The sequence below is a fragment of the Sus scrofa genome, chromosome 1 (genome assembly GCF_054392235.1).
Source record: "Sus scrofa isolate SSC_HxYL_T2T_F1_AM1 chromosome 1, Sscrofa_HxYL_maternal_Yorkshire_Landrace_v2.0, whole genome shotgun sequence".
NCBI lineage: Eukaryota > Metazoa > Chordata > Mammalia > Artiodactyla > Suidae > Sus > Sus scrofa.
Window position 1 is genome coordinate 212,802,363 of NC_139383.1, and position 26,946 is coordinate 212,829,308.

At 36.7% G+C, this 26,946-nt stretch overlaps 1 protein-coding gene across 17 annotated transcripts in view; it reads right to left on the reverse strand.

The window, feature by feature from the left end:
• Nucleotides 1-26,946, reverse strand: part of FOCAD (focadhesin) — a 317,387-nt gene that overhangs the window by 70,225 nt on the left and 220,216 nt on the right. For all 17 annotated transcript variants that reach the window (XR_014820926.1, XR_014820919.1, XR_014820920.1 and 14 more), the window contains 3 exons: nucleotides 14,889-14,981; nucleotides 8,340-8,428; nucleotides 3,916-3,960 (listed from right to left, as the gene is read on the reverse strand). Coding sequence is in view for 12 of the 17 variants with exons in the window: in XM_021063120.2 (XP_020918779.1) it covers nucleotides 3,916-3,960; nucleotides 8,340-8,428; nucleotides 14,889-14,981 (227 nt within the window). In the remaining 5 variants the exon portion in view is untranslated. The remainder of the gene's footprint in view (nucleotides 1-3,915; nucleotides 3,961-8,339; nucleotides 8,429-14,888; nucleotides 14,982-26,946) is intronic.

Below are 26,946 nucleotides of genomic sequence, written 5' to 3' on the forward strand. Positions count from 1 at the left end.
TCTTCAAGCCTGTTTTGCTACAAAGTGGTCCTGAATCCCTGAAGTTAGATACAAAAACTAGTTTTAAATTCTCAGTGATCTGAGAAGTTCCTTGGTTTTTTATCAACCTGTAGACATTCTTAGATAGTTATGGGAAATTATGCATCAAATCTTTTAAAACAAGGATATTAGTCAAGATGACATAAAAGGTATCTTTTTAACCCTAAAATTCTGAAAGAGTAAAATTTAGCCCCAGTTTTAAAGCAGTACCCCAAATGATTTTATTTCAAAAGTTTCACTGGTCTTGACACTCCCGAGCATGTACTGTTCTTGCACAATGGAGAAAAAAAAGTATTTAAAGCCACTGGTAATTAGACTTTTGAATGCTAATTAAATGCATATTTGGACATTAATCTTTGAATAGAAAAAAACTAGATGGACAGGGAGTTTGGGGTTGGTAGAGGCAAACTATTACATTTAGAATGGATAAGCAACAAGGTCCTACTGTATAGCACAGGGACCTATACCCAGTCTCTTGGGATAGAACATGATGGAAGACAGTATGAGAAAAAGAATGTATATATACATATTTGTATGACTGGGTCACTATTCTATACAGCAGAAATTGACACAACACTATAAAGCAACTACACTCTAATAAAAATAAAATTAATTTTTTTAATTTTAAAAAGGGAGAAATGTTGATCTAAAAAAAAAAGAGAGAGAGAAAAAGAAAAAACGAGTCCACAGTCACACAATTTATGCTTAGGCCAAGTGATACATTTCATAAAGGTACAGTCACTAGCTCTTGATCATCTTTACATCCCCTACATGCCCTGCACAGTGACTTATGGAGAGAAGACACGCTGTACGTACTCAGTGAGACAAATTCAAGGAGGAGCTGGCCAGGTGAGGCTCTATAATTGGTTCAGCAAAAGCTCTTCACCTTGTTGATCACATAACTATCCCCTACCAGTCAGGCGGTAGTGACTAATTTGCATAATAACATGTCAGCATCAGTACAGTATTTATCTAGGCAACACCACTGACATTTTAATTAAACTGTCCTTTGAAACAAACGGATACCATTAACCTAATTAAAAAGCTCAAGGAAGGCTGAGCTACAATGATGCTTTCTTAGGGACAAAGTATTATGTTACACATTAGTGAAGTGACCCAATCCTTTGGGGATTTTTATCTTCAGGTTCAAATCTATTTAATTATTAACAATGAAAATAAACTTACATCAATCATCAGGTTTTATCTGTGCTCTGATTCTCCCTTAGCCCTATCCCTGATGCTTTGAAAATGCTCTCAAATGAGAAAATCAGTCTCATCCTGTGACTAGTGTTTTACTTCCTACATTTAATTTATGGCTCAGAATGAAATAAGCCTTACACTGGCCAAAACCAGCCTGTGGCAGCCATGGTCCAAGGAACAGAAGGCAAAGCTGGCAGGAGGTGGTGGTGGGGTCCTCACATGATTGGAAGAAGCTAGTGGGAAAAAGTAAAGAGAAGGCAGCAGAGTGAATTTTTCCTCTGCTCTGTCATTAATCTCTCACAGCCTCTGGACTTTAACTATCTCCTGCTCACTTGCTGCCATGCCTAGTATTGTCAGGATTGCTTTAATAAGATAAGGTCTATAAAATACTTTGAACTTTTTGATGAAAAGGTAACACCGTGAGAACATAAATTATTTTTACTCCCTACCAATGGGACGGTGAATATATTCTTGTTAGGTATTAGTCATGAAATGATGTTTTGCAAATCTGAAGATTTAAGTCTTACTGAAATAAAATTTTAGAATGGAATCTGCCAAAGCTACTGCAAAGGCAAAATTACAGTTTTAATAGGAAGCCGTTAGTTTCTTTAGCATTTGCGCTTTTTGTTGCAAATGTCAGAGCACTGTTTTTAACAGGATCTAAACAGACTGTATGATAGGACAAACTATGAAAGGTAAAGGTCAAAGGCAACACCCATCCCAGGACCTCCTTCCCTCCTTCCCTCCAATAAGCAGCTGAGGGCTCTCCCACTATGTCTGCAACTCACCAAACTAGGTAAGCAGACGCAAATGAGTCCCTACTAAAGCCTCTCTGTACTTCAGTCTTCATTTCGTCAACAGATATGTTAACAGATATTCTCCAGTGCCTCCCACAGAACTGAGTGCAGGGGAGGATTATCACTTCTATCTCCCTTCATTCAGAGGACATGAAGCCGAGTAGTAATCAGGACCAGAGATCAGACTTTACAGTGTTTTACAGAATATGTGTTTAAGAAATTGCTGGTGGAGGAGTTCCCACTGTGGTACAGTGGAAATGAATCTGACTAGGAACCATGAGGTGGCGGGTTTGATCTCTGGCCTCAATCAGTGGGTTAAGGATCCAGCGTTGCTGTGAGCTATGGTGTAGGTCACAGATGCAGCTCAGATTCTGCATTGCTGTGGCTGTGGTGTAGGCCAGCGGCTACAGCGCTAATTGGACCCCTAGCCTGGGAACCTCCATATGCTGTGGGTGCGGCCCTGAAAAGACCAAAAGAAAAGAAATTGCTGGTGGAAAGTGAACTCTAAGGTAGACCATGGGGAGTTTTATGTTTGTTTGTTTGTTTGTTTGTTTAGGCAAAACTTATTTAGCTACAAAAGGTTTGGAGACATGAGAGAGTTAAACTTTACTGCAGTTAAATATTTCTAGATAATACTTTCAATACATATGAAATCCTCTAGGTCAAAGGTATATCTATGTAGTTTGGTGGATAGGAAGAAAGTCACTTCAACTCTGTTTTTTTTTTTTCCCACGCTCAAGGCATGCAGAAGTTCCCAGGCCAGGGACTGAACCCACACCACACCAGTGACCTGAGCCATAGAAGTGACAACACCAGATCCTTAACTGCTAGTTACCAGGGAACTCTGCAAGAAGAAAGTCAAACAGAAATGGCAGCAACTAAGCTTAGCAGTGAAAGGGAGAAGTGACTATAACTGGAATGTAACTTACTTCTAGGAATAACTAGTCACCTTGCTAACAAAGGGACCTAAAGAGATTCTTCAAGCAATTTCACTAGCATACAGTTTTCCTAGTGAGAGTCGGCTAAAGATAAATAAAAAGTCTCAGGGTAGCTATGCTCAAGTTATTTTTGTTAAAACGACCATAAGTATATGATGGAAATTGCCTTTTTACTGGGTTTTCACATGAGTTTTTAGTATCTAAAAATTCAATATTTAGATACTCTGGATCCAATAACACCAAGAGAATGAAAGGAGGTACTATTTTGATTTATTTGCTGGTTCACAGTTGAGATTTAATTATCTATTTGTAGATCCCACATAATTCACATTAGCAAATATTCCATTTTTCTTCCCCTAGTACTAAATCACAATCCTTTAAATCTCATTTAAGTACAGGGCATTTTGTTAGGTATACAACATGGGCACAACCCTGATGTAAAAGTAATGTCTCTATACTGGTTCCTCTGTATTTTCACAGAAAGACATGTAATAAGAATTAATTTTGGAGTTCCCGTCGTGGCGCAGTGGTTAACGAATCCGACTAGGAACCATGAGGTTGCGGGTTCGGTCCCTGCCCTTGCTCAGTGGGTTAACGATCCGGCGTTGCTGTGAGCTGTGGTGTAGGTTGCAGACGCGGCTCGGATCCTGCGTTGCTGTGGCTCTGGCGTAGGCCGGTGGCTACAGCTCCGATTCGACCCCTAGCCTGGGAACTTCCATATGCCGCGGGAGCGGCCCAAGAAATAGCAAAAAGACAAAAAAAAAAAAAGAATTAATTTTATATGAGAAAGGATAACAACTGATTAAAAAAAAAAAAACCAGAAAAGTCCTTTAAAATTCTTAAAGTTATGAAATGCCCCCAAAAGAGAAACTGTCTGTACCTGTGAGGGAAAAAAAAAATGTTTTTTAGAACATTTCCGGTAATAGAATAATAGATCTTACTTTGCAGCTGCTTTGGTGACCTCATCAGTCAACATGTCTCGAACCCTGTAATAAGGATAGAAAATAGGTATGTGAATTTATGACAGAGCAAGACACCAACCTTTCTGCTTATTTATCAATTATTAAGAACCTCTGACTCCAAAGCTGAAAACTTCCATGTAGAGTTTTAGCGTAAGGTGAAAGAACTGTAATAAAGGCTTTTGACTTCAAAGATAGTTCCAACTTCCTATTCATGAGGTTGCTTAGTAGAGGTAAGAGGGAGAGGAATGTAACTGAGGAGGGATGTATAGACGGAATGGTCATGGTGCTATCTCTTAAACTGAGTGGTGAGTATGCAAATGTCCTTTATGTTATTCTCTGCTATGGATTGAATGCTAGCGTCCCCTCTCCTCAATTCATATGTTGAAATCTTAACTCTGAATGTATGGTATTTAGAGGTAGGGCCTTTGGGAGGTCATGATGGTGGAGCCCTCATGAATAGGATTAGTGTTCTTATAAAGAGAGACACCAGAGAGCTTGCTTTCTCTCTGCTCTCTGCCCTGTGAAGATATAAGAAGAAGGCAGCCGTCTGCAAACTCAAAAAGCAGGCGATCACCCATACCAGAGCTGGCATCACCTTGATCTTGGGTTTCCCAGCCTCCATAACAGTGAGAAATCAATTTCTGTTGTTTAAGCCATCTGGTCTTTGGTATTTTTGTTATAGCAGCCTAAACTGATTAAGACATTCTCTCCTTTCTACACAAGAGCTCACCAAAATATTTACTACTTCCAAACTGTAGGTAACAGAATTGCCACTGTGTGTGTGTATACATATATACATACAAATACATATATATATATTTATATACATAAAATTTCAAATGTTGGTTATAAAAAATAAACTCAAAATGGCTTAAACTCTTAAATATAAGAGACGACACCATAAAACTCCTAGAGGAGAACATAGGCAAAACATTTTCTAACATAAATCATACCATTGTTTTCTTAGGTCAGCCTACCAAGGCAATAGAAATAAACATGAAAATAAACAAATGGGACCTAGTTAAACTTACAAGCTTTTGCACAGCAAAGGTAACCATAAACAAAATAAAAAGCCTACAGACTAGAAAAAAATATCTGCAAATGATGTCATTGGCAAGGGCTGAATTTCCAAAATATACAAATAATTCATACAACTCAATAACGAAAATAAACAACCCAATCAAAAAAACTGACAGAAGACCTAAAAAGACATTTCTCCAAAGAAGACATACAGATGGCCAGCAGGCACATGAAAAGATGCTCTCTGATTATTAGAGAAATGCAAATCAAAACTACAATGAGGTACCACCTCACATGGGTCAGAATGGCCATCATTAAAAAGCCTACAAATAACAAATACTGGAGAGGGTGTGGAGAAAAGAGAACTCTTGTATACTGTCAGTGGAATGTAAATTGGTGCAGCCATTATAGAAAACAGTATGGAAGTTTATCAAAAAACTAAAAATAGAGTTGTCATATGACATAGCAGTTCTGCTCCTGGGCATATATCTGGACTGGACAAAACTATAATTTGAAAAATACATGCATCCCTTTGTTCATAGCAGTACTATTTACAATATTCAAAACATGGATACAACCTAAATGTCCATCAACAGATGATGGATAAAGAAGATATGAGGTGTTTGTATACATATTACCATAATATAATATTATTCAGTCATAAAAAATAATGAAATAATTCTATTTGCAGCAATATGGATAGACCTGGAGATTATCATACTAAGTGAAGTAAGCCAGAAAGAGAGAGACAAATACCGTATAATGTTACTTACAGGTGGAATCTAAAATTTAACACAAGTGAACTTATCTATGAAACAGAAACACATTCACAGACATAGAGAACTGACTTGTGCTTGCCAAGAGGGAGAGGGGAGGGAGAAGGATGAATTGAGTGTTTAGGATTAGCAGATGCAAATCTGGAAATAAAAAATGGAAAATAAAAAATAAAGTAAAATGTTGGTTATAATATACATGAAACTAATATAATGTTATATGCCAATTATACCTCAATTTAAAAGAACCAAACTTTGACTATTAAATTGAACTAAAAGAAAATAATTAATTTGTGGATCTGAAGGAAGGTATGCTCCATTCAAATATTTATAGAAATTTGTTTGTGTGTCTTGAGATAAAGTGAAAAATAATCACTGACTACTAACTTTACATGTTGAAGAGGATATCATGGACATTTTCACTATATACTTTGCATTCATAAATATCTGCATTTGAAATATAATAAAATCTTGCTATTCAGCACTCTCTGAGAATGAGTCATTATTAAGAGCTAAGTTTTTCAGATAGTTAAAAACTGCACCTACAGTTTTAACTGCTTAAATTTGTATCTTATAAAACCATTTGACAATAAATTGCTCTAAAATGTATTGTCCAATCTTGGTCTTCCCAAACTGAGTTTTGTGCATTAAGTGTATTCTTTTATTGGTAACATGAAATATTTACAAATGATGATCTGCCTATGCTTCTACTAAGGTCACACTTTCCGGTAGTTCCCTCTTCTTTCTGAACTCTCCCTTCTCTCTGCTGCATCACCAATTTTTCCTTCTTGTACTACTCCCCTTAAAAGGGGATATCTACCATCTTAAAAGAAGATGATTATAGCTACCATCTTAAAAGAAGAAACACACCATGATATCTACCATCTTAAAAGAAGAAACCCTCCAGCTATTGCCTCATTCCACTGCTTCTCATACAACAGAACTCATTTAAAAGAGTGGCTTATATGTGATGACCCCAGTTTCTCCTACTCCTCTAAATCCTTCTTTAATTTTGACCCAACAATTTCACCAAAGCGGCTCCTTCCTGGACAGCAGTGACTTCCAAGAGGCCAAATCTAATGCTCAAATCTCAATCTCCACCTTTTGAAGTTTCACAGCAGCATTTTACACAATTGGTTGCTCCTTTCTTGAAACACTTTTTCCCCTCAGCTTTTAAGACAGTTCTGAAGCTCCATTCACTCTTGTTTTCTTCCTACATCCCTAATCACTAATGTTCCATTGCTTTATTGGCTCCATCTTCATCTCCCCCATTGAAATGTTGATGTGCTCCAAGGCTCAGTCCTCTGACCTTTTCTCTATGTTTTCTCATTCCCTAAATGATCTATCTCATCCAGCATGATGGTTTTAAGTGCAGTCGATATGCTCATGATTCCCAAATTTATATTTCCAGTCCTGATCTTTACCCTTGAACTCTAGACTTATAATCAACAACCTACTTGATATCTCCAAACTGGCAATCTAATTAGGTATCTCAGGCTTAGCAAGTCTCAAACGTGATATTTCTACCCTAGACAGATCTGCTTTTCTATAATCTTCCCCAACTTAGTAAATGGGAACTCTATACTTTAAGTTATTCACAGTCAAAATCTTGGAATTATCCTTGACTACCATCTTTCTCTCACGTCCTTCATTCCATATGTCTCCATGTACATTTGGAAGAGTATAGCTAACATACCACTCCCCAAATTATCATTTTCAGAAGATTAAATTAAAACTATGTGCAAAGAAAAATAGCAAATAGCAAGCAAAATCCAAATTCTTAATCTCTAATCTTAAATTCAATGTCATAATGTTTTAAACTGCATTGCTATTTTTAAAAATAAATCTAGGAAATATAGCTTAGAACAGAATTAGTTAACTGTGCATGTGTACTTGCATGTGTGCGCGTGTACGCGCACGCGCACACACACACACACACACACACAGCTTCTGCTTTTCTACATAGGCCAATTGTTAGTAAATAAAAAACTGAAACCAAATAACCTTTGAACAGATTTTTATATTAAAGGAATCTGTGGCTACAGGCAAAGCTATTTAGATTCTGGGTACTTTACTTAGATTTAGGCTGCTGCAACATTAATCTGACAAGGTATTCATCCCAACCCATGTAACAATTTAAACTGCTTTTAATGTGCCAACACTTACACATTTCTACCTAATATAGTGGGAATTCTCTAGGGGATGTCTGCCAAAGAAATTAAAGCTCTGACATGGTAAAGTTGCTCCTAATAATGAAAATGACTTGGGGAGGGGGGAACAGGGGAGTGGAAAGGCATTCCTTGACTAAATGAGTGGGAAAAAACTCAATTTTCATTCAAAAGCATATAAAATAATCAACTACAGGGAAAAAAGAAACCATTTCCACAGTGCTTTAGAAAACAATAAAAAATATATAGTATTCATTTAAAAGCACTCCTTCTTATATCTGGGGAGGAGATGGAAAATACATCTATCAGATCTTCAGCCTTTCCCCCTTCAGGCTCATACAGAAGTTAAAATTCCAGCATTTAAGCCTTTAAAGTATTCACCTTCTCCCTCACAGTTCATTCCCCATGACAAACAATGAGCAGCAAGATGATGTCCCCTTACCAGAGCCAGGCTGTGCTTTTTTTGTATTGCACCTCCTCCGGTCCTTCTTTTCCATGTTTTAACTGCAACTCCAGCTCTCCTATCCTTCCCTGAGAAAAGCACAACATAAATCAGCACACAAACTCCATGGCCAAAATTAGCTTACAATTTCTTTGGAAAACACTTAGGTGGCAGACGTACCCTTTCCCAACTGGCGTTAGGTGTTCCTGATAGGATATTGGATTATGACAGAGGATGTGTGAGGAGAGAGATTTATACCACTGCTCGGGGATTTCTACATTCACCAAATAAGTATATCCTGGAGATGTTGTATATTTGGCAAATTTAGTGCAGAGCACTTCATTTTGGGATATCCAATAAAAGCATATTTGAATTTCATAGGCTCCATTCAAAAATTCCCCTGTATATTACTAATCTCCCTGTCTCAGTGGGTAATAATTTTAACTGACACAATACCAAGATTGGGGTCTGGGCACCAATATTGTAACAGAATGGTAGAAAATGAGTAGGATGAGTTTATAACACTTAATATTTAGGTAATGTATTAAAAAGGTTATTCTCACACAGCTACACATTATATTTCTATTTCTTCAGTGAACTTATAATTCTCAACCTGTACCATGTACTAAAAATATAACTAATATCATCCCTTTAAAAGGAAAGTGTTCAAACAGTAATTATCCATTCTATTTTTTTACACTCAGGATTATTATCATTATTATTTTTTATGGCCACACCTGTGGCATATGGAAATTCCTGGGCTAGGAGTCAAATCACTGCAGCTTCAGGCCTATGCCACAGCCACAGCAGCACCTGATCCAAGCTGCATCTGCAACCTTAACCCACTGAGAGAGGCCAGGAATCAAACCTGTATCGTCATGGAGACAGTGTTGGGTTCTTAACCTGCTGAGCCAATATGGGAACTCCACACTCAGGATTATTTTGATCGGATGCTTTCCCCTCTACTCCATCACCAGGTAGATTATTTAAACACAATTAAAATACTGGTTTATTGATACACGCTGAATTGGACAAGAACTTAGATTGCATATTGTATTACTACTGAGTAATACCAAAGCATTTTCATAAGTGGTTGTGCTCTTACATTCTCATTAGCAGTAAGTAAGAGTTCTGGTTACTTCATATCCAGCAGCATTTGGAATTGCCAGGCTTCTAAATTTTTACCATTTTTGTAGGTGCGAAATGGTGCTTGTTAAGTTTTTAATTTTCATTTTACTGTTGATTGAGATCAAGCATCTTTCCAAATGTTTGTTGACTATTCAGGTTTCCTATTCTGTACATTTTCCTATTGGTTGTCTTTTTCTTACTGGTTTTAGAGTTCTAAGGTATGGTCTACAGAAGAAGTATATTTCTCTATATACTCTAGAGAAGGTAACAATATAGCTTTAGGTTAAGGATGGTGGGCTCTGGAATCAGAATGTCCTGACATCATGCCATTTCCACTTACTTGCTGTGCAAATTTGGGCAAGTTACTTTGCATCCCTAAGCTTCAGTTTCCTCATTTGTAAAATACAGCTAAAGTCTAACTCATGATATTAGAGCATCACATTAAACAGTGTGGAAAGAGTCTACTTAGTACAGTGACTGATAACAAATAATAGCTACTATTACCAGGTTTGCTGTCAAAAACAAACTCCCCTTATTATCTTCTTATAAGCTGTTCTCTCATGAATATATCTAAATCCTTCTTGAAATAATTCATATTTTTAATATGCATACTCTCAAAGAATAGACGTTTCCTCAAAATGTAATTTCCAGACTACACAATTGCATATCCTTGTATTTCTCTTATATACTCTCAGTAACTAGTCTGTAAGCTCGTCCAAGAGGACAAGGGTGGTTTTATCCATCTAAGGAGTGCTTGTATTTTGCACAACCTCCAGCACACACTACCCTGGGGCTCAACAGCTTAGGTACTCTGAGATTTGATGGGCATTCTGTTCACATCCTTCACAGTTTCTGTTTACTTCAATCATATCCATTACTATCTCTATGTTTTCAACAAAAGAATACTGGCTCTTCCAATGTGCCTTCTGTCTCTTGGAACAAGGTATTAGAGGTGATCAAATTGGTAAGATATTAATATTTAATACTGATTCTGACCTCCCAAGAGGGTAGCTGAAATAGAAAATATTTTTTTTTGCCTGTTCATTGTGTTTCTTAAATCATGCCTCTTTCCTTCTAAAACATTTACTTTCCATAATGCTTTTCCAAAAAAGGCAAGAAAATAGGAAATTAAAAGGTTAAAAATCTGTTTAGAATAAATGAAATACAAAAAGCAGTACCATGTGCAGCCTCTTGGGAAGGTCTACTTTTCTAATCTCTCCTATAACATAAACCAGTATAGCCATTCCACTGTGACTAAGTAAATTTCTCATTTTTTTCCTCCTCAGAGTCTCTGTTCCTCTCAAGCCCCTCTTCTGAAATGTCCCTCTATTTCCTTCCACCCAGCCCATGTTAGGCTCTTTACTCAGATCCACTTTGCTATCCAATTCTTTGCCTGCTGACATAAGAGATCCAGTGGCATTCGACTTGGTTGTTACCTCTGCTTCTAGTTAATAGCTGTGGTTAAGGGGTGGAGGGAAGGGGAGACACTCATTGGAAGAGAAAAGGAGGAAATGATCACTTGTTTGAGATTTTTGGATTGCCTGTAGATTACAGTTATTAATTTGTCTATTTCTCTTGCTTTTTTTAAAAAAAATCTTCAGCCTGTGTAACCACAAGCTTGCTGATAACAGTGAGCAATTTCACCTACTCTAAACCTGCACATTAAAATCAAACAACCCTTACATAAGGTCAAAGAGTAATTTGCTAGGGGTCACAATTTCTGGTTGGTTCCGATTTCAGATTATTTTGCAGCTAAGTGACCAACTCAGGAAATAAGTATCTGCAGTCAAGCTGTTTTAAAGCCTCTCTCCTGTCTGAGGTCATATTCACAGTTCCTAAGAGCCTCTTACACAAAGGCTGGAGTCCATAACCTCCTCAGCATCCTACAAGGGCAGCAAAGTAAAAAGAACTGTAGAGGGCACCATACCAAAATGGACTGGGAATTGTCAATCAACTCATATCTGCATTTTTCATTTTAGTGGGAAGAAATCCAAATACCTCTCCATGTCAACCACTTTGATATGCTTATAATTCAAAATCCCACATTCTTGTGGGAAAATTAGATAAGGCTGAAAGCTGATCTAAGCAAAAGTCACTAGAAGTGTTCAAATCTCAAACTTATTCACATTACAATCAAGCTTCAGGAAATAATGTAGAATGTACCTTTTAGCCTATCTCCTGGGCTTATTGAATAAAACACAGCTCCTTGAAATGATCTCCTAGTTTAATGCTGCCAAATACGTCTAGTACCAGATGAAAGTAACTGCATCTCCTCTACAGAAGAGTTATCCTACAGGACAGAAATTCTTGATGTAGAAGGAGAGTCTGGCAGTCTAATTCTTCTAAGATCCCATCAATTCTATTTAAGTGTGTGGGCTCATTTAAAAAAACTTGCTGAACAGTTCAAAATGCATCAGCATACTTTCAAATATAGTGATAGCTTGAAAAACACTGCTGCACTTTCAAATAATACTGAAAATCTTAGAGTTTCCACTTCAAGTTTCACGTGATCGCCAAGTCTCAATGGAACTAGACTTATTAGAAATCCCCAGGAAAGAGATTTTAAGTGATAAATAAATAAATAAAGATATATACTATCACCTACAACAGTAGAAAGGCAGAATAATGGACCTTTACCACTAAAAATATTCAGCTGGCTTTTCATAAATGGATCTGTCCTCTAGAATATTAAAACAATTTGCATCATTTGTTACAACTAATGACAGTGTTAGGGAAAATGCACAATACAGTAAAAAAGGCTGAGGCTCTGGAGTCAGACAAATCCAGGTTAAGTTCAGTTCTCTCTCATTTACTGTCTGTTGGGTTTTACGCTGTTTACTCTGCTTTCCTGGCTAACCCTGCTTCCCCATCTATAATCCCATTATCCGTGAGGTTAACAACACCCACTTCAAAGGGCTTCTGTAAAGATTAATGAAATGATACAGTTAAGTGTTGGACACACTAGTTATTTAATAAATGGTAGCTCTTATTATTAAAAAAAAAAACCATGGAGGTTTTTTTCTTTAATCAATTGCTTATCATCTGCATGTTATAGCATGATCTTGTTCAATTTGGCCTTCCTTATGCCAAGAACTGAGTAAAATTCTCAGTTCATTCCACAGGAGGAGGAGTTATTCTTGCCAGTTCCAGGTGCCTGTGACACTTTGTATATCCTGTATTAAAGTGCCAAAGAATTACTGGAATTGCTAGTGGACACTTTAGCCTCCTGTACTAGACTGGGAGCTCACTGAGAGGAAGGAGGGCTTTATTCCTTTTTCCATCCCACACACTGTGGCACAGGCCTGGCCAGTAAAGGGTGTTCCGTAAACATTTGGTGAAGGAAAACGGGGCAAAATTACACAAGGAAAAACAAATGCGCCAAAAAGTACGTACTCGGACGTGCAATCCCATACTTCTTGAATAAAAACTATAATTGGGTAAGGGTGTATATGAGTAATTCAGTCGTTCACTTATGCATCTTTTCAAAAGTGAGTGCCTGGATGCTGCTAGGGATTAACAAGGATGTAAGTTAAGCAAAAAGAAACAATGGTTCCAAGGGAATGTCTTTAAAATGCAGATTCCTCAGAGTTCCCCTTGTGGTGTGGCTGAAAGGAATCTGACTAGTAACCATGAGGCTGAGGGTTCAACCCCTGGCCTCGCTCAGTGAGTTAAGGATCCAGCATTGCTTTGAGCTGTGGTATAGGTCACAGACGTGGCTCGGATCTGGCGTTGCTGTGGCTGTGGAATAGGCCAGCAGCTGTGGCTCCAATTTGACCCCTAGCCTGGGAACTTCTATATGCCCTGGGTGAGTCCCTAAAAAGCAATAAATAAATAAATAAAATGCAGATTCCAGTGTAGTTTGCAGAAACATCTAAAACACTATTGCTCTGAACAGGATTGACAGAATTAAAATCACCTGGCAGCTTGGTAAATATGGAGATTCCTGATGCCCTACACAATTCTAGTGAACTGGAATCTCTGAAGACGTAACAGTACTTTACAAATTCTACATATGTTGTGACATTTTAAGATGACAACATCAATAATGAGGTACTTAGCCATTTTCCTCCCTAACCCCCATCTCTTAGGACAGCTGTTCCCTTTAACCATAACACCTGACTTCCTGAAACTTCATGAAAATCTTATTTTGGGCCATAAATTACTTAATTTCTATCACCCTTAATAAAGAATTTTAAACTAGGAGAAAGAATTGAGTTAGCAGGTTTTTTCCTTATATTGTTAACTGTTTTTATATTTCCAAAGTAGTTAAAATTATTTCTAACTTAGAAAATTCACAAAATATAACATAATATTATTGGACTAGAAGGAGTCAAATTGATATAATTTATTTAGTGAGCACCTATTACGTTTTAGACAGCACGTCAGATTCTAGAGAGACAAGAGAGAGGAAAACACAGCTTCTGGCTTTAGGAAGCAGAGGCAGCCAGAAGGAGATCCCTGGACACATGACTTTTGGTAAGAGTTTCAAAAGGGAAGTTCCTTCGTGGCTCAGTGGTTAACAAGCCAGACTAGGCTCCATGAATGAGGATGTGGGTTTGATCCCTGACCTCACTCAGTGGGTTAAGGATCCCGTGTTGCTGTCAACTATGGTGTAGGCCAGCAGCTATAGCCTTAATTCAACCCCCTAGCCTAGGAACTTCCATATGCATTGAATGCAGCCCTAAAAAGCAAGAAAAAGGGGGAAGCTTGGGTTCTAAGGAAGCACACAGGAGAGGCATCTATTACAGTGGAGATCAAATATTGTAAAGAACAAGCAGAAATTTGCCATTCCAAAGTCTGTCCCTGACACCACCATGATAAACCATAAATACAAAGTGAAACTCACACCTGAAGTTCAGAAAAAGGGAAAAGCTGCAAAAACACTTGAATAAGCAGAGAGGTAGTGGAAGTGCCTGCAACAGAAGGAACAGGGCAGGTCGAAGGCAAGTGGTTGGGAAGACATCTTGAGTTTGGGAAGGAAACTAGGAAATCAAGCAAGGTAAAAAATTCAGGGGAAAGGTTAAGAGATAAAGCTGGAGATACAAGCAGGTCCAGCTGGAGAGGGTACAAGGTAAGACAATGAACTCAGCTCGGGATGCACTCAAGTGGAGGTGTTAGGGGACAGTCATAGGGGACATCTGGGACAACTGGGAGGTGTTCAGAAAGCAGCAGGACATAGAAAAATAGGACTCAAGTGGGAGCTCTGGGTGGAACACAGATTTTGGGGGGAATCACATTTAAAATTTAAAATATAAATAAATTATATAATTAAAGAATATTTCACACTCTTTTATGAGCAAAAAGAGCCATTGCATTTTTGATAGTGCTATTTTCCTAAGTGCTTTTATATTAAATACATGTCTGTAGTCAACTTTTAGAAAGAGACACTCCCTAAAGCAAACCATCCTATGGTTTCATTACCTGTAAAATGGCATGATAAGCACGATTCATATATGCGAGCCAGGCCTGTGGAAGAAAAATTGCACGGTGCCACTCAGAAAGCTGGATGTGAACCTGGGGGGAAAAAGGTACCATAACACAAGTTAGACTACATAACATTAAAACGGAATAAAATTAAGTCTGTATTATCAATTCTTTCTTTCCCTTCACTGAAATGGTTTAGATTCTAAAAAAACGAAATTAGCCTATTCTCAGAACCGCAAATAAGATCTTTTGGATATTTTCAAAAGAGAGGAGTTGAGAGTCCTATAAAGACGAAATAAAATAAGCCTGGACTTTTCCAAATTAAAGCAAATAAAATCCTACAATAATAACAAGTTAAGACATATGTGCAATACAAATATGTCTTTCAGAATTAGGGGGAAATTCTGTAAAGTGTCTTGCCAATGTCAGGAAACTAGGTATTGTCTAACAAATCCCCCTAGTAATTTTAAATAAAAATAAATATTGCTCACATCCTGGATTTCCAATATGACAATATCTAAAGTAATAAACTTAAATTGCCAACAGAAATATCATGTTGTATAGAAACCATGATGGTAAGTGCATGCAAATGAGTCCTGTACACAGCAATTGTGCACACCACTAGATAAATGCCCTTTAATCAGTGTGGGTAAACAAGAGAAAAATGATACATGCCAACACTGAAATCCTGTTTCTGAAGACAGGCCCAGACAAAACATCTGGTTTTCATAGTCATTTCTGTTTCTACCTATTAGTATAAGGCTATCTTGCAACAAATCTTCCCAAGGTCTGCTTCTGTTAAAGTGAGATCACTCAAGAAAAAACGGTCACAGTGCATCACATTTCATGTTTCCTGTAACTCATCTCAGCTAAACTCAAACAACTGAAACTTTAGTCTGTGTCTTACAGACCAAAAACAACAACAAACACACACATAAGCTAAATTTATACATAATGACCCCAGCATCATGATAACTATAGTGTTTAAGGAGACTGTACCGTATTATGGGAATTAATTTCCTCAGTGCTTTGTGAAAGAGTAGAGAACAGCCCCTCTGAATACAGTTGGTTCCCATGTCTTCTGGTATTTTCCTTAATCCCAGTCTTAGTGGGGGCCTGCTACACACAAGGAACTATGGGAGGATATGAGGATTATCAATTGATCTGTGGCTGCAGAGCACACAGAAACGGGCAGGCAGAGTCAGAAATGGGCGCATACAGATTATAAGGCAAAATGCATCTTTGGGCACAAAGAGAGCAAAGAGATTAATTCCGTCTGCTATCTATCACCCCTAATTCCACTGCTTCTTTTTATTTTTTATTATTATTTTTATTTTCATTTTATTCTTTTTGCTTTTTAGGGCTGCACCTGTGTCATACATAAGTTCCCAGGCTAGGGGTTGAATTGGAGCTGCAGCTGCTGGCCTACACCACAGCTACAGCAACACCAGATGTGACCCATGTCTGTGACCTACACTGCAGCTCAAGGCAATGCTGGATCCTTAATCCACTGAGCGAGGCCAGGGATCAAATCCACTGAGGCTCAATGGTAACTCCCCCACTGCTTTTTTTTCTTTTTTTTTTTTTCTTTTTTTGTCTTTTTAGAGCTGCATATGGAGGTTCCCCAGCAAGGGGTCAAAACAGAACTATAGCTGCTGGCCTATGCCACAGCCAAAACAACGTGGGATCCAAGCCACAGCTGCAACCTACATCACAGCTCATGGCAATGCTGGATCCTTACCCACTGAGGAAGGCCAGGGATCGAACCTGTATCCTCTTGGATGCTAGTCAGATTACTTTCGGCCGAGGCACAATGGGGACTCTGCCCTCACTGCTTCTTTTTTAAGAAATTAGATACTCAATCTGTATGAAAAAGATACTTAGATCATAAAATGAACTTAAAGTTATAAATACAGTCTTCTTGTCTTTCCAATTAAGTTACTCACTCTACAGACTAGGATAAGGGGGAGGCTTGTCAATACATTAACAAAACTCCTTGAAGGAATGGGCCCAACAATTCCTGCTTCTTCTCTTGTTATCCAGGAAGCTGACTATGATCTAGGCTACATCTCCAGCTGTTGAGTCATAACTAGTCCTTGGCCTTGCTCTCTGTTTCCAAAAGGTGGGAACTTTTTCCCATCAATTCTGTTCCCTTTTCGTAAAATACATTAGCTATCTTTATGTTGTATTTTGAGATTTGGATTTAACAGAAAGGACACTTAAAGAGCAAAATCTAAACTTCTATCTCTTACTTCAGAACCTCAAAATATTTTAAAATTTTGCTGCTAAATAATCCACGAAGATCATTGTACAACTGAGAATAGCCACAGTCTCAACAAAGTGGCAAAAAGAGCACTGAATGTTTTTGGAAAGCCAGTGGTCTCAATTGCTTCTGAAACCCGAGTTAAAAAAAAGAAAGTATCATGAAAAAATGTAAGGGAAAATGAGCAAATCAAATGTTGAGCTTCTAAGAACAAAGACTTTCATGACAGGAAACCTATTCATAAAAGGAAGTTATAAAGTGAAGGTTAAGGCTAATTCTCCTGCTGGTCATACCACATCTAAAGGTGGGTGCAGGGAGGCTTGAGCCTAGACACCAGCCTGAACTCCCCAGGTTTTAGAAGAGTATACCTTGTCTGAGTGTTCTGTGGAGTTAGCTGTGAATTAATCTCTTTAAAAATGCACTTTCTTCCTCTTTCCCTTACTGAAGAGAAATGTAGGGAAACAGCTGGAATACAGTCATGCCCTCCCTCTCCAGTTGTATCACAGGCAAGAGACTTCCTTGGCCATTTTTTACAAAAACACATTTTAGGATGCTATTCCAATTCAATATATAGCCACCCATATAGGTCACTGTTGCTAGGAGGAAAAAGTACAATTCGGTTTTGTTTTTTGTTTGGTTTTTTTTTTTTTTTTTTTTGGCCACACCTGCGGCATACAGAAGTTCCCAGGCTAGGGGTCAAATTAAGAGCTGTAGCTGCTGGCCTATGCCACAGCCACAGCAATGAAGGATCCAAGCAGCATCTTTGACCTATGCCGTAGCTTGTGGCAACACCAGATCCTTAACACACTGAAGTCAAGGATCGAACCAACATCCTCACTGAGACAACTTCTGGTCTTTAACCCACTGTGCCACAAGGGAACTTCCAATTAGAATCTTTGAAGTATGAAAATCATGTGTAATTTGCTATATTTGTGAGATAGCTTTGAAAGAAACTCAATCAACAAAATAATTCCAAATCATTCAATAGATGATGAAGCAGTGTTCTCAACCACTATACACCAAGTTTTGACCAACATGCGCAATTTACTTTTTCTAAGATTAACTACACATACCCTTGCAATGACAAGAATCTGATGCATGGCTGAGGTGAGCAGGTTCTATGATTTATAAAAAAGTAGGAATAAGAGTTTCAATGTCTAAGAGGTAGTACTAAGTATAATGAAATTCTATGTATGTGCCTAAAAAAAGACCACATCAGAGAAATATGCAAAAAAGGGTAAACAGAGAAAAGAAGGATAATAAGAGTAAGGACAGAAGCAGATTACAAGGCTCAGTAGAGTGGCTGGGGTATCCCATTGAGAAGGCAAACCTGAGTAAAAACTTAAAGGAGAAGAAGATACAAAAACCAAGGTAAGTGCTGGTGGGAACATAAAACGGTTTAGCTGCTGTGGAAAATGGTTTGGTGGTTCCTCAAGAAGTTAAATGTAGAATTACCATATGACTTGGCAATTACATTTCTAGCTATATACCAAAAAGAATGAAAACTTATATTCTAACAAATACTGTACACAAATGCTCAAGCAGCACTTTCATAGTAGCCAAAAGGCAGAAATAACACAAACGTTCATGAATGAATAAACTAATAAAAAAATATATGTCCAGGATGGACTATTATTCAGCCATAAAAAGGAATGAAGTACTAATACTGCTATAAATGCAGATGAATCTTGAAAATACTTTGTGAAAGTGAAAGAATCTAGATACAAAATATCACATATTATATGATTCCATTTATATGAAATGTCTAGAATTTTTAAATCCATAGAGACATAAAGAAACTTGGTGGTTGCCAGGAATGAGGGAAGGAAGAAGTGAGAAGGAATGGGGAGTGACTATTTAATGTATACATGATCTAGTTGGACGGTGATGAAAATGTTCTATAACTGGACAGAGGTAATGGCTGCACACTGTCAATAAACTAAATACCACTGGATTGTGCACTTTAAGCTTTAAAATGGTTAGACTGATATTACATGAATTTTACCCCAATTTAAAAGAAAAAAAACCACCACAAGATAAGGCAAAGGTTTCTAAAGTGAAGTAAGTACATGGCTGACCTATTTCAGGAATAGAAGGAAGTCCAGTGTAACCAGTAAGGATAGAGTCAGCAAAGAGGAGAGTGGTGAGAGAGAGAAGGCTGTTGAATTAACAGGAGAAAGCAGGGCCTTCTAGGTCACTTCTCAGTACTTGCTTTTACTCTAAAAGGGGAGTCATTATAAGGTTTTAAGAAAAATGACTTGATCTAATCTACAGCGTGAAAGCCTCCTGTTGACTTCTCTGTTGAGAACAGACTACAGTGGGCAAAGGTCAAAGCAGAGACACCTACTCAGAGGGTCCTGCAAAAATCCAGGTAAGAGATAATGGTGGCTCAGAGTGGTATCAGTAACACTGTAGAATAATAGTTTTCAAACATTTAGCTATGTAATTTTTCCACCCTACCCTAAATGTTAAGTAAAATGCCAATATATAAAACAGCATACAGAGAAGTAAAATTTTGTCTAGATGAAGTAAGGAAGAAGGCTGAGGACTTGGTGCTCAGCCCTCTTGATCATCAGAGTCTGCTTTGTGGTGGTCCCTAGGACTTGTTAATACACAGTTTCAACCAGAGGGACATAAAAGAGCTCAATGGTTGTCTGGCTGACTACAAAGGTGCATAGGGGGATTTTTAGGGTGACAGAATTGTTCCTATATTGACCATGGTACTGATTTATGATGTGTTGACTTCTCAAAATTCATAGAACTAGACCCTAAAAGGGCAGAAATCTACTGTATGTATATACCTCAATAAAAATAGAATTTAAAATACATAGCTTGAAAATCACTGCTTTTAGAACATGTGCTTCTCAGACATATACCTCCCACCATTTAATATTCTCTGTACACTTCTTTGTCTTTATCATTCAAAATCCACTCTTCCTCTTGTCTTTCTTGTTTTTATCACTATTACACCATCATTATGGTAGTCACCCATGTTTAATTGTTCCTGCACTTCTCCAAGTGCCCAATTCAACTGTCAACTCTACCTCTGAAATGTTTACTATATTTTCCCCTACTTTCTTCCTCACTGGTTTAGTCCTAATTCCTGCCTTGATTACCAAGGCCACTTAACTGATCTTCTAACAGTCTAAAATCTTTCCTTCTTCCAATACACCCTGAATGGTGTTGCTATTATATTAGCTCAGAACTTCTTCTCCAAAACTTCTGATTGTTCATGAAAGAATAAAGTCCAAATTCTTTGGTGCTATGTTAGAATTGTTTTAGAATAAAACGTACACCATTTATGGAAATTAAAACTACAGTAAGGTACCACTCCACACTAGTCAGAATGGTAATCATTAAAAAGTCTACAAATAACTAATGCTGGAGAGGGTATGGAGGAAAGGGAACTCTTACACTGTTGGTGGGAATGTAAACTGATGCAACCACTATGAAAATAGTATGGAGGTTCCTCAGGTAACTAAAAATAGAACTATGTATGATCCAGCAATCCCACCTCCTGGGCATAAACCCAAACAAACTAATAATTTTTCCCTATGTTCATAGCAGCACAATTCACAATAGCCAAGACTTGGAGACAATCTAAATATCCATCAATAGATGAATGGATAAAGAAGATATGGTACATATATACAGTGGAATATTAATCAGCCATAAATAATAATGAAATAATGCATTTGCAGCAACATGGATGGACCTAGAGATTATCATACTAAGTGAAGTAAGCCAGAAAGAGAAAGACAAATACCATATGATATCACTTATATGTGAAATCTAAAACATGGCACAAATGAACCTATCTACAAAACAGAAACAGAATCACAGACATAGAGAACTGACTTATGGTTGCCAAGGGTGGGTGGGAAAGGGATGGACTGGGAGTTCGGGGTTAGGAGATGCAAACTATTACATTAAGAATGGATAAGCAACAAAGTCCTGCTGTATAGCACAGAGAACTATATCCAATTACCTGGGATAAACCATAAAGGTAAAGAATAATTTAAAAAGAATGTATATACATGTATAACTGAGTCACTCTGCTGTACAGCAGAAATTAGCAAAACATTATAAATCAACTATACTTAATTTTTTTATACTTTAAGAAATAATTTGTTGTCATATAAGAATTCTGCTGGTTAAGATCCTCAACCAATTTCCCACTTGATTTCTGCTCCTTTCTTTCATTTAACCTGTATTCTAGCTGACTTGGGTTATAAACTTATAACCTTAATTCCCAAGCCTGTCTTATACTCTGCAGGACTTCTGCATTTCACTGACTATTTCCACTGCTTTGAATGCCTTGTCTTCCTCTCATCTCTACTTACCAAAACAATTTCTCCCATCCCTATATTTCCAGTACACTATGTGCCTCTCCTATTATACTCAACAGACTCCACCTCAGATTATTAAGGTCTAGGCCTTAATCTCATACAATCCCTAAAGGCGGAGATCATATCCTATTCACCCTGTACAATGGACACTCCACCCATGGACAATGTCCTGCACATAAGTGTTCACTTAAGTACCTGCTGAGTTTAACCAAATTAAATGTACAATATTTGCTATAAGGCACAATCTTGTCATGTGAAAAAAATCACACTATCATAAACAAGTCACCACAGAAAGTTATGGCCAAGGGGGAGGGGGAGGGAGTGGGATGGACTGGGAATTTGGGGTTAATAGATGCAAATTATTGCCTTTGGAATGGATAAGCAATGAGATCCTGCTGTATAGCACTGAGAACTATATCTAGTCACTTATGATGGAGCATAATAATGTGAGAAAAAACAATGTATACATATATGTGTAACTGGGTCAGCTTGCTGTATAGTAGAAAATTGACAGAACAGTGTTAACCAGCTATAACAGAAAAAATAAAAATCATTATAAATGAAAAAAAAAACTCACAATGTTGGAAAATTTTTTAGTAGGCACAGCTAAACTCAAACTCAAGTTGTTAAGGATGCAGTTATCTGAAATTTTATAAAACATGTCCAAAATGTTCTGGCTGGGAAATGTTTCATTCCAGATTAAAAACACAGTGAGGGACAAGGCAAAATTTTAAAGCAGGTGTTATGAACTTTATATTTTGAAATTTCCTGAAATACTTTATGAAATTTCCTGAAACACTGATTTAATAGAAAATACCCTGCTTAGAAACACAATTCACAAATGTAGGGGAATGTGGAATGAGAACATGAAAAAGGAGATCTTGTTTTCTCATTGGTACATGTTTTACTTGAAGGGACTACCTGGCCACCTAATCAGATAATATTCTGTTCAGAATACATTGCCCAGAAATTTGGTAATATTTTCTGCCTCTTGGGTGATCTTAACAAATACAATTATTCATTTATAATAAAACACCCATTTTAACAGCCCTTCATTCAATAATATAAATCAAATAAGACAAGCTTTGTTGAGGATGCTTGACTGTAAAACTAGAATGGGATAAGGGTAGAGCAGCATGTAAAAACTGACAGGTAAAGTGTTTACTATTGATTAAAAAACCCAGTCTTACAAAGGAAGGCATTTTCATGCTTCCCAGACATATCTATTATTATTGAAAACATGAAAGTATTTTACTTTAGCTGCTACACAGACACACCAATACTAAGCCACTACATTTGGTCTGTGACATACACACTCCTCCCACATTCCCAGAAGAAAAACCATTTGTACTGTTAGAGACCCCAAAAGCCATTCAATGTCCCATTGTTTATAAATAAGAAATAACAGGCTTCAATTTTCCATCAATAGTAATCTTGTTTGCACAGAATAAATATTTTGTTATTCCTGTCCCCTGACAAATAGTGATTGGAATACAAGAAGGGAGGGCTTGTGGAGGACACATTTTTAAAGTAAAATGACACTCTTTGCTTTGTAGGTGCTTTCTGGACATTTGCAAGTCTCTCTACTTCCTCCCTCATTTATTTTCTCTCTGGCTCAGTCTCTCTCTCTCCCCTTACCTCCTCGCCACCCCCCAACTCCCCTTTCCCTTCAGGATAACATTAGCTTGAAAGCTGACAATTCAATCACATCTCAAGCAACCATTTACTCTGTTATTTAATAAGAAGGGGGGAAACCCTGTTACCATAACAACTCACATCACATGGTAATTATGGAGTCTCTAAAATACAGCAAACCATACTTTTCACAGTGTTTTCTAAGGGGAATTGGGAAAAGAAACCGCTTCTCCCAATTATTATTCAGAATTTTCATCTAACTGTTTCATATTGCATGAATGCTAACATACTCCATGTTCTTCCTAAAAAATAGGTTCTTAAATAAAGAAGGAATTGAAAGAAAAGGGTAAATACACCACTTGCATTTCAAATGATGGGTTGTATCACATGTACTTTTGGGCATCTAGGGAAAAAAATTAAAGAGGCAGAGGAAAAAAATAGTTTATAAGGCAAAATGAATCAAATGATGATCAATTTCAAAAGAAAGAGGAAAGAAAGATTTTGTTCTGAGTAGTGCCAGCAATAAGCCCTATGAGGTTCCTCTGAAATAAAAATGAAAAAGGAGCTCATTACCTAATATTGAGGCAAAAATATGGTTGGGTAGCAGCAGCAGGATCAGGAAAATTTGCATGTGCCCAAAGATGGGGGAAATAATGAAGCAAGGCTGCTGTTCTCATCAGGGACAAATCAGCGTCATCCAATTTGGGTGAGAGTGTCATGTCAGAGTTAGAAATGCCAAAGGATAGCAAGACAGGCAGCAAATTTCAGGGAAAGAAACTGTCATTCACCTTCAGCTTCCTCATCAACAGGAGCCAAGTTAGTCTCAGGATGAGAAGAAGTAGTTATAAATCAGGGCAGAAGAGGATAGTAACTTGAGCTTGGAGAAGCCATAGGAGATCTGAAATGACCCCTCATTGTCCCTTGTTCAAAGGAGCAAAGAGAGAGAGGGCACTTCAGTTTTAGAGAAATCTAAACAGGACAGTGACTGTACATAACTGCTCCTGGTGTGTCAGGTCAATCACAAATCAGACTTAGATCTGTGAGTCTTCCAAAAGTAACATGGGTGAGTTTCACTTTAAGAAAAGTCAATGAAAAACAAAAACAGTTTTTAGAAAGAAGGGGATATAACACTGTTCAAAAGAATTCATCACAGATTAAATATCTAGTTCTCCATGATATTGAAAATACTTGATTTAATTAACACAATTCTGGAGAAACTTTGACAATTATGTAAAGCAAAATACACTCAAAATATGAAGAGTGGAGCACCTGGACATTCAAAACAAAGTTCTTTTACCCATTCATTCACTCACCCATCTACAGTTGTAGGCATTAAGGCCACAGAATATCCCATAGGTATATGTAATCTTTGATAGAGAAGGGAGGCTAAACCACATAAATGAATAACAACACGAACAGTACAAATAGCGTAATTATTAAGATCTCGACAATTATTAGATTTACCACCAATTTAATAACAATATTTCTGGAAAAAAGGAAATGACCCCACTAAATGTGTATATAAAGTATAAAACATCCAAGTTTCAAAAGGATTAAATTAATTAATTTAAAAAACATTTATAAAGTGTTGACTATATGCTCAGAATATCAAGCGCTGGAGCTACACGTGACCAAAACAAACTCCCTGATTTTATGAAGTTTACACTTTTAAAAAAGGAGACAGATACTGTCATATGTGCTATGCCACCAAAATCTTACCTTCAGGATTAGTAGGGATAGATGGATAGATAGAGTAAATAGTGTCATATACTAAATAAAATGAATTCATAATTACAAACATTCCTAAAGAAAACGCCAAGCCCAGAGGTTTCACTGGAAAATTCTATCAACCATTTAAGGAAAAATTACTTATTAGGATAGTATTACCCTGAGAACATATCAGGCAAAGATGTTACAAGGAAACTACAGAACAGTATCTCTTATGAGAAAAGAAAATCTTTAAAAAATCCCCAAAAAATCCTTAACAAAATATTATTAGCAAATCAAATTCAGCAATATATAAACAGGGTACTACATTATAATCAATTGGGGTTTATCCCAGGAATACAGATTTGGTTCCCATTATAAAATTGATCAAAATAATTCATCATATCAACAAACTGAAAAAGTATAATCATTTCAATAAATGTTGAAAATAATTTGACAAAATTCAACATCCATTTGTGATAAAAACCCTCAGCAAATATAACATCATATTTAATGTTAAGAAACTAAATGCCTTTCCCCAAGACTGTGAACAAGGTAAGAATGCCTGCTCTTTTTCAAAACCATGCTAGACGGCCTGAGACAGTACAATGAGGCAAGAAAAAAGAAATGAAAGGCATACAGATGAGAAAGAAAAAAAATGACAATCTCTATTCATACACAACATTGCAATGAAAAACAAAAAGAATCTACAAAAAGCTACAAGAATATATAAGTGGGTTTAGTAAGGCTATAGAAAAACATCAATTATATATCTATATACTAGCAATGAGTAGTTGGAAATTAAGACAAACCAAAAAAGTCTAATTGCACTAAAATAAAAATACTTAGGGATATTCAATATTTATTAGATTGAATAAAATATGTGTAAGATCAGTAATAAGAAAACAACATAACATTGACAATGTAAAGGTATATCTTGTATATGGGTTGAAAAACTCATGAAGATGTCAGTTCTCTCTCAAATTAATCTACAGATTCAATGCATTTCTAATCAAACTTACAAGAGGCTTTTTTGTAGTTTCTCAAAGCTGATATAACATTTATATGAAAAAGCAAAAAAATAGCCAAATTTAAAAACAAAATTGGAAGAGTCATATTACTTGCTTTTAAGACTTATTATAAAGCAACAGCAATTTATAACTGTAATTTTGATAAAAGTATACACACATAGATCAGGGGAACAAAACTGAGTACCGAAATAGATTCACACATACATGGACAAATGATTTTCAACAAAAGTGCCCAGGTGAAAAAAGGATGGTATATTAAATAAATATAATTGACATCTTATGAAAAATTAAATCAAAAGCTAAAATGTAAATCTTATATTTAAAACTTCTACAAGAAAACTCAGGAGATCCATCAAGTAATTAATGGAAAAATATGATATGCTCATAAAATAGAACATCATTCAGCTGTAAAAAGGAATAATTACTGATACATACCATAGTATACATAAATCTTGAAAATATTATACCAAGCTAAAAAAAGCCAGACAACCCCCCCTACATATTGCATGATTCCATTTATAAAAAAAATAAACAGGCACATCTATACAGATAGAAAGTGAATTTAGGTTGCTGGAGGCTGGGATGTGAAGAAAGTGGAGAGAGACTGCTAATGGATACAGAGTTTCTTTTTGGTGTAATTGAAAATATTCTATCATTGATTGTAGTGATGGGTTACACAAAATATGATAAACCACTGAACTGCACACATTAAATGAAGGAATTTAAAGGTACCTAAATTAAACCTCATTTTTTTAAAAATAAGAAAAGAACATGGGAGAAAAAAATGAAAACAGAAAATCTTGGAGACTTTCAGTAAGATTAAAAGCAAGAATCATAAAAAGAAAAACATGACAATTGGAATTCTTCAAAACTAAACATCTGCTCTTCTAAAGATACTATTATGGAAATGAAAAGACAAAATACAGAATAGGTAAAAACATTTGCAAAACATTTCTAATAAGAATTTTATATCCAGAATATATAAACAACTTTCATTTGAAAACAAAAACCTAATTTAAAAATGGGCAAAACAACAGGACACTTCATGAAAGAAAAGATATGAATAGTGA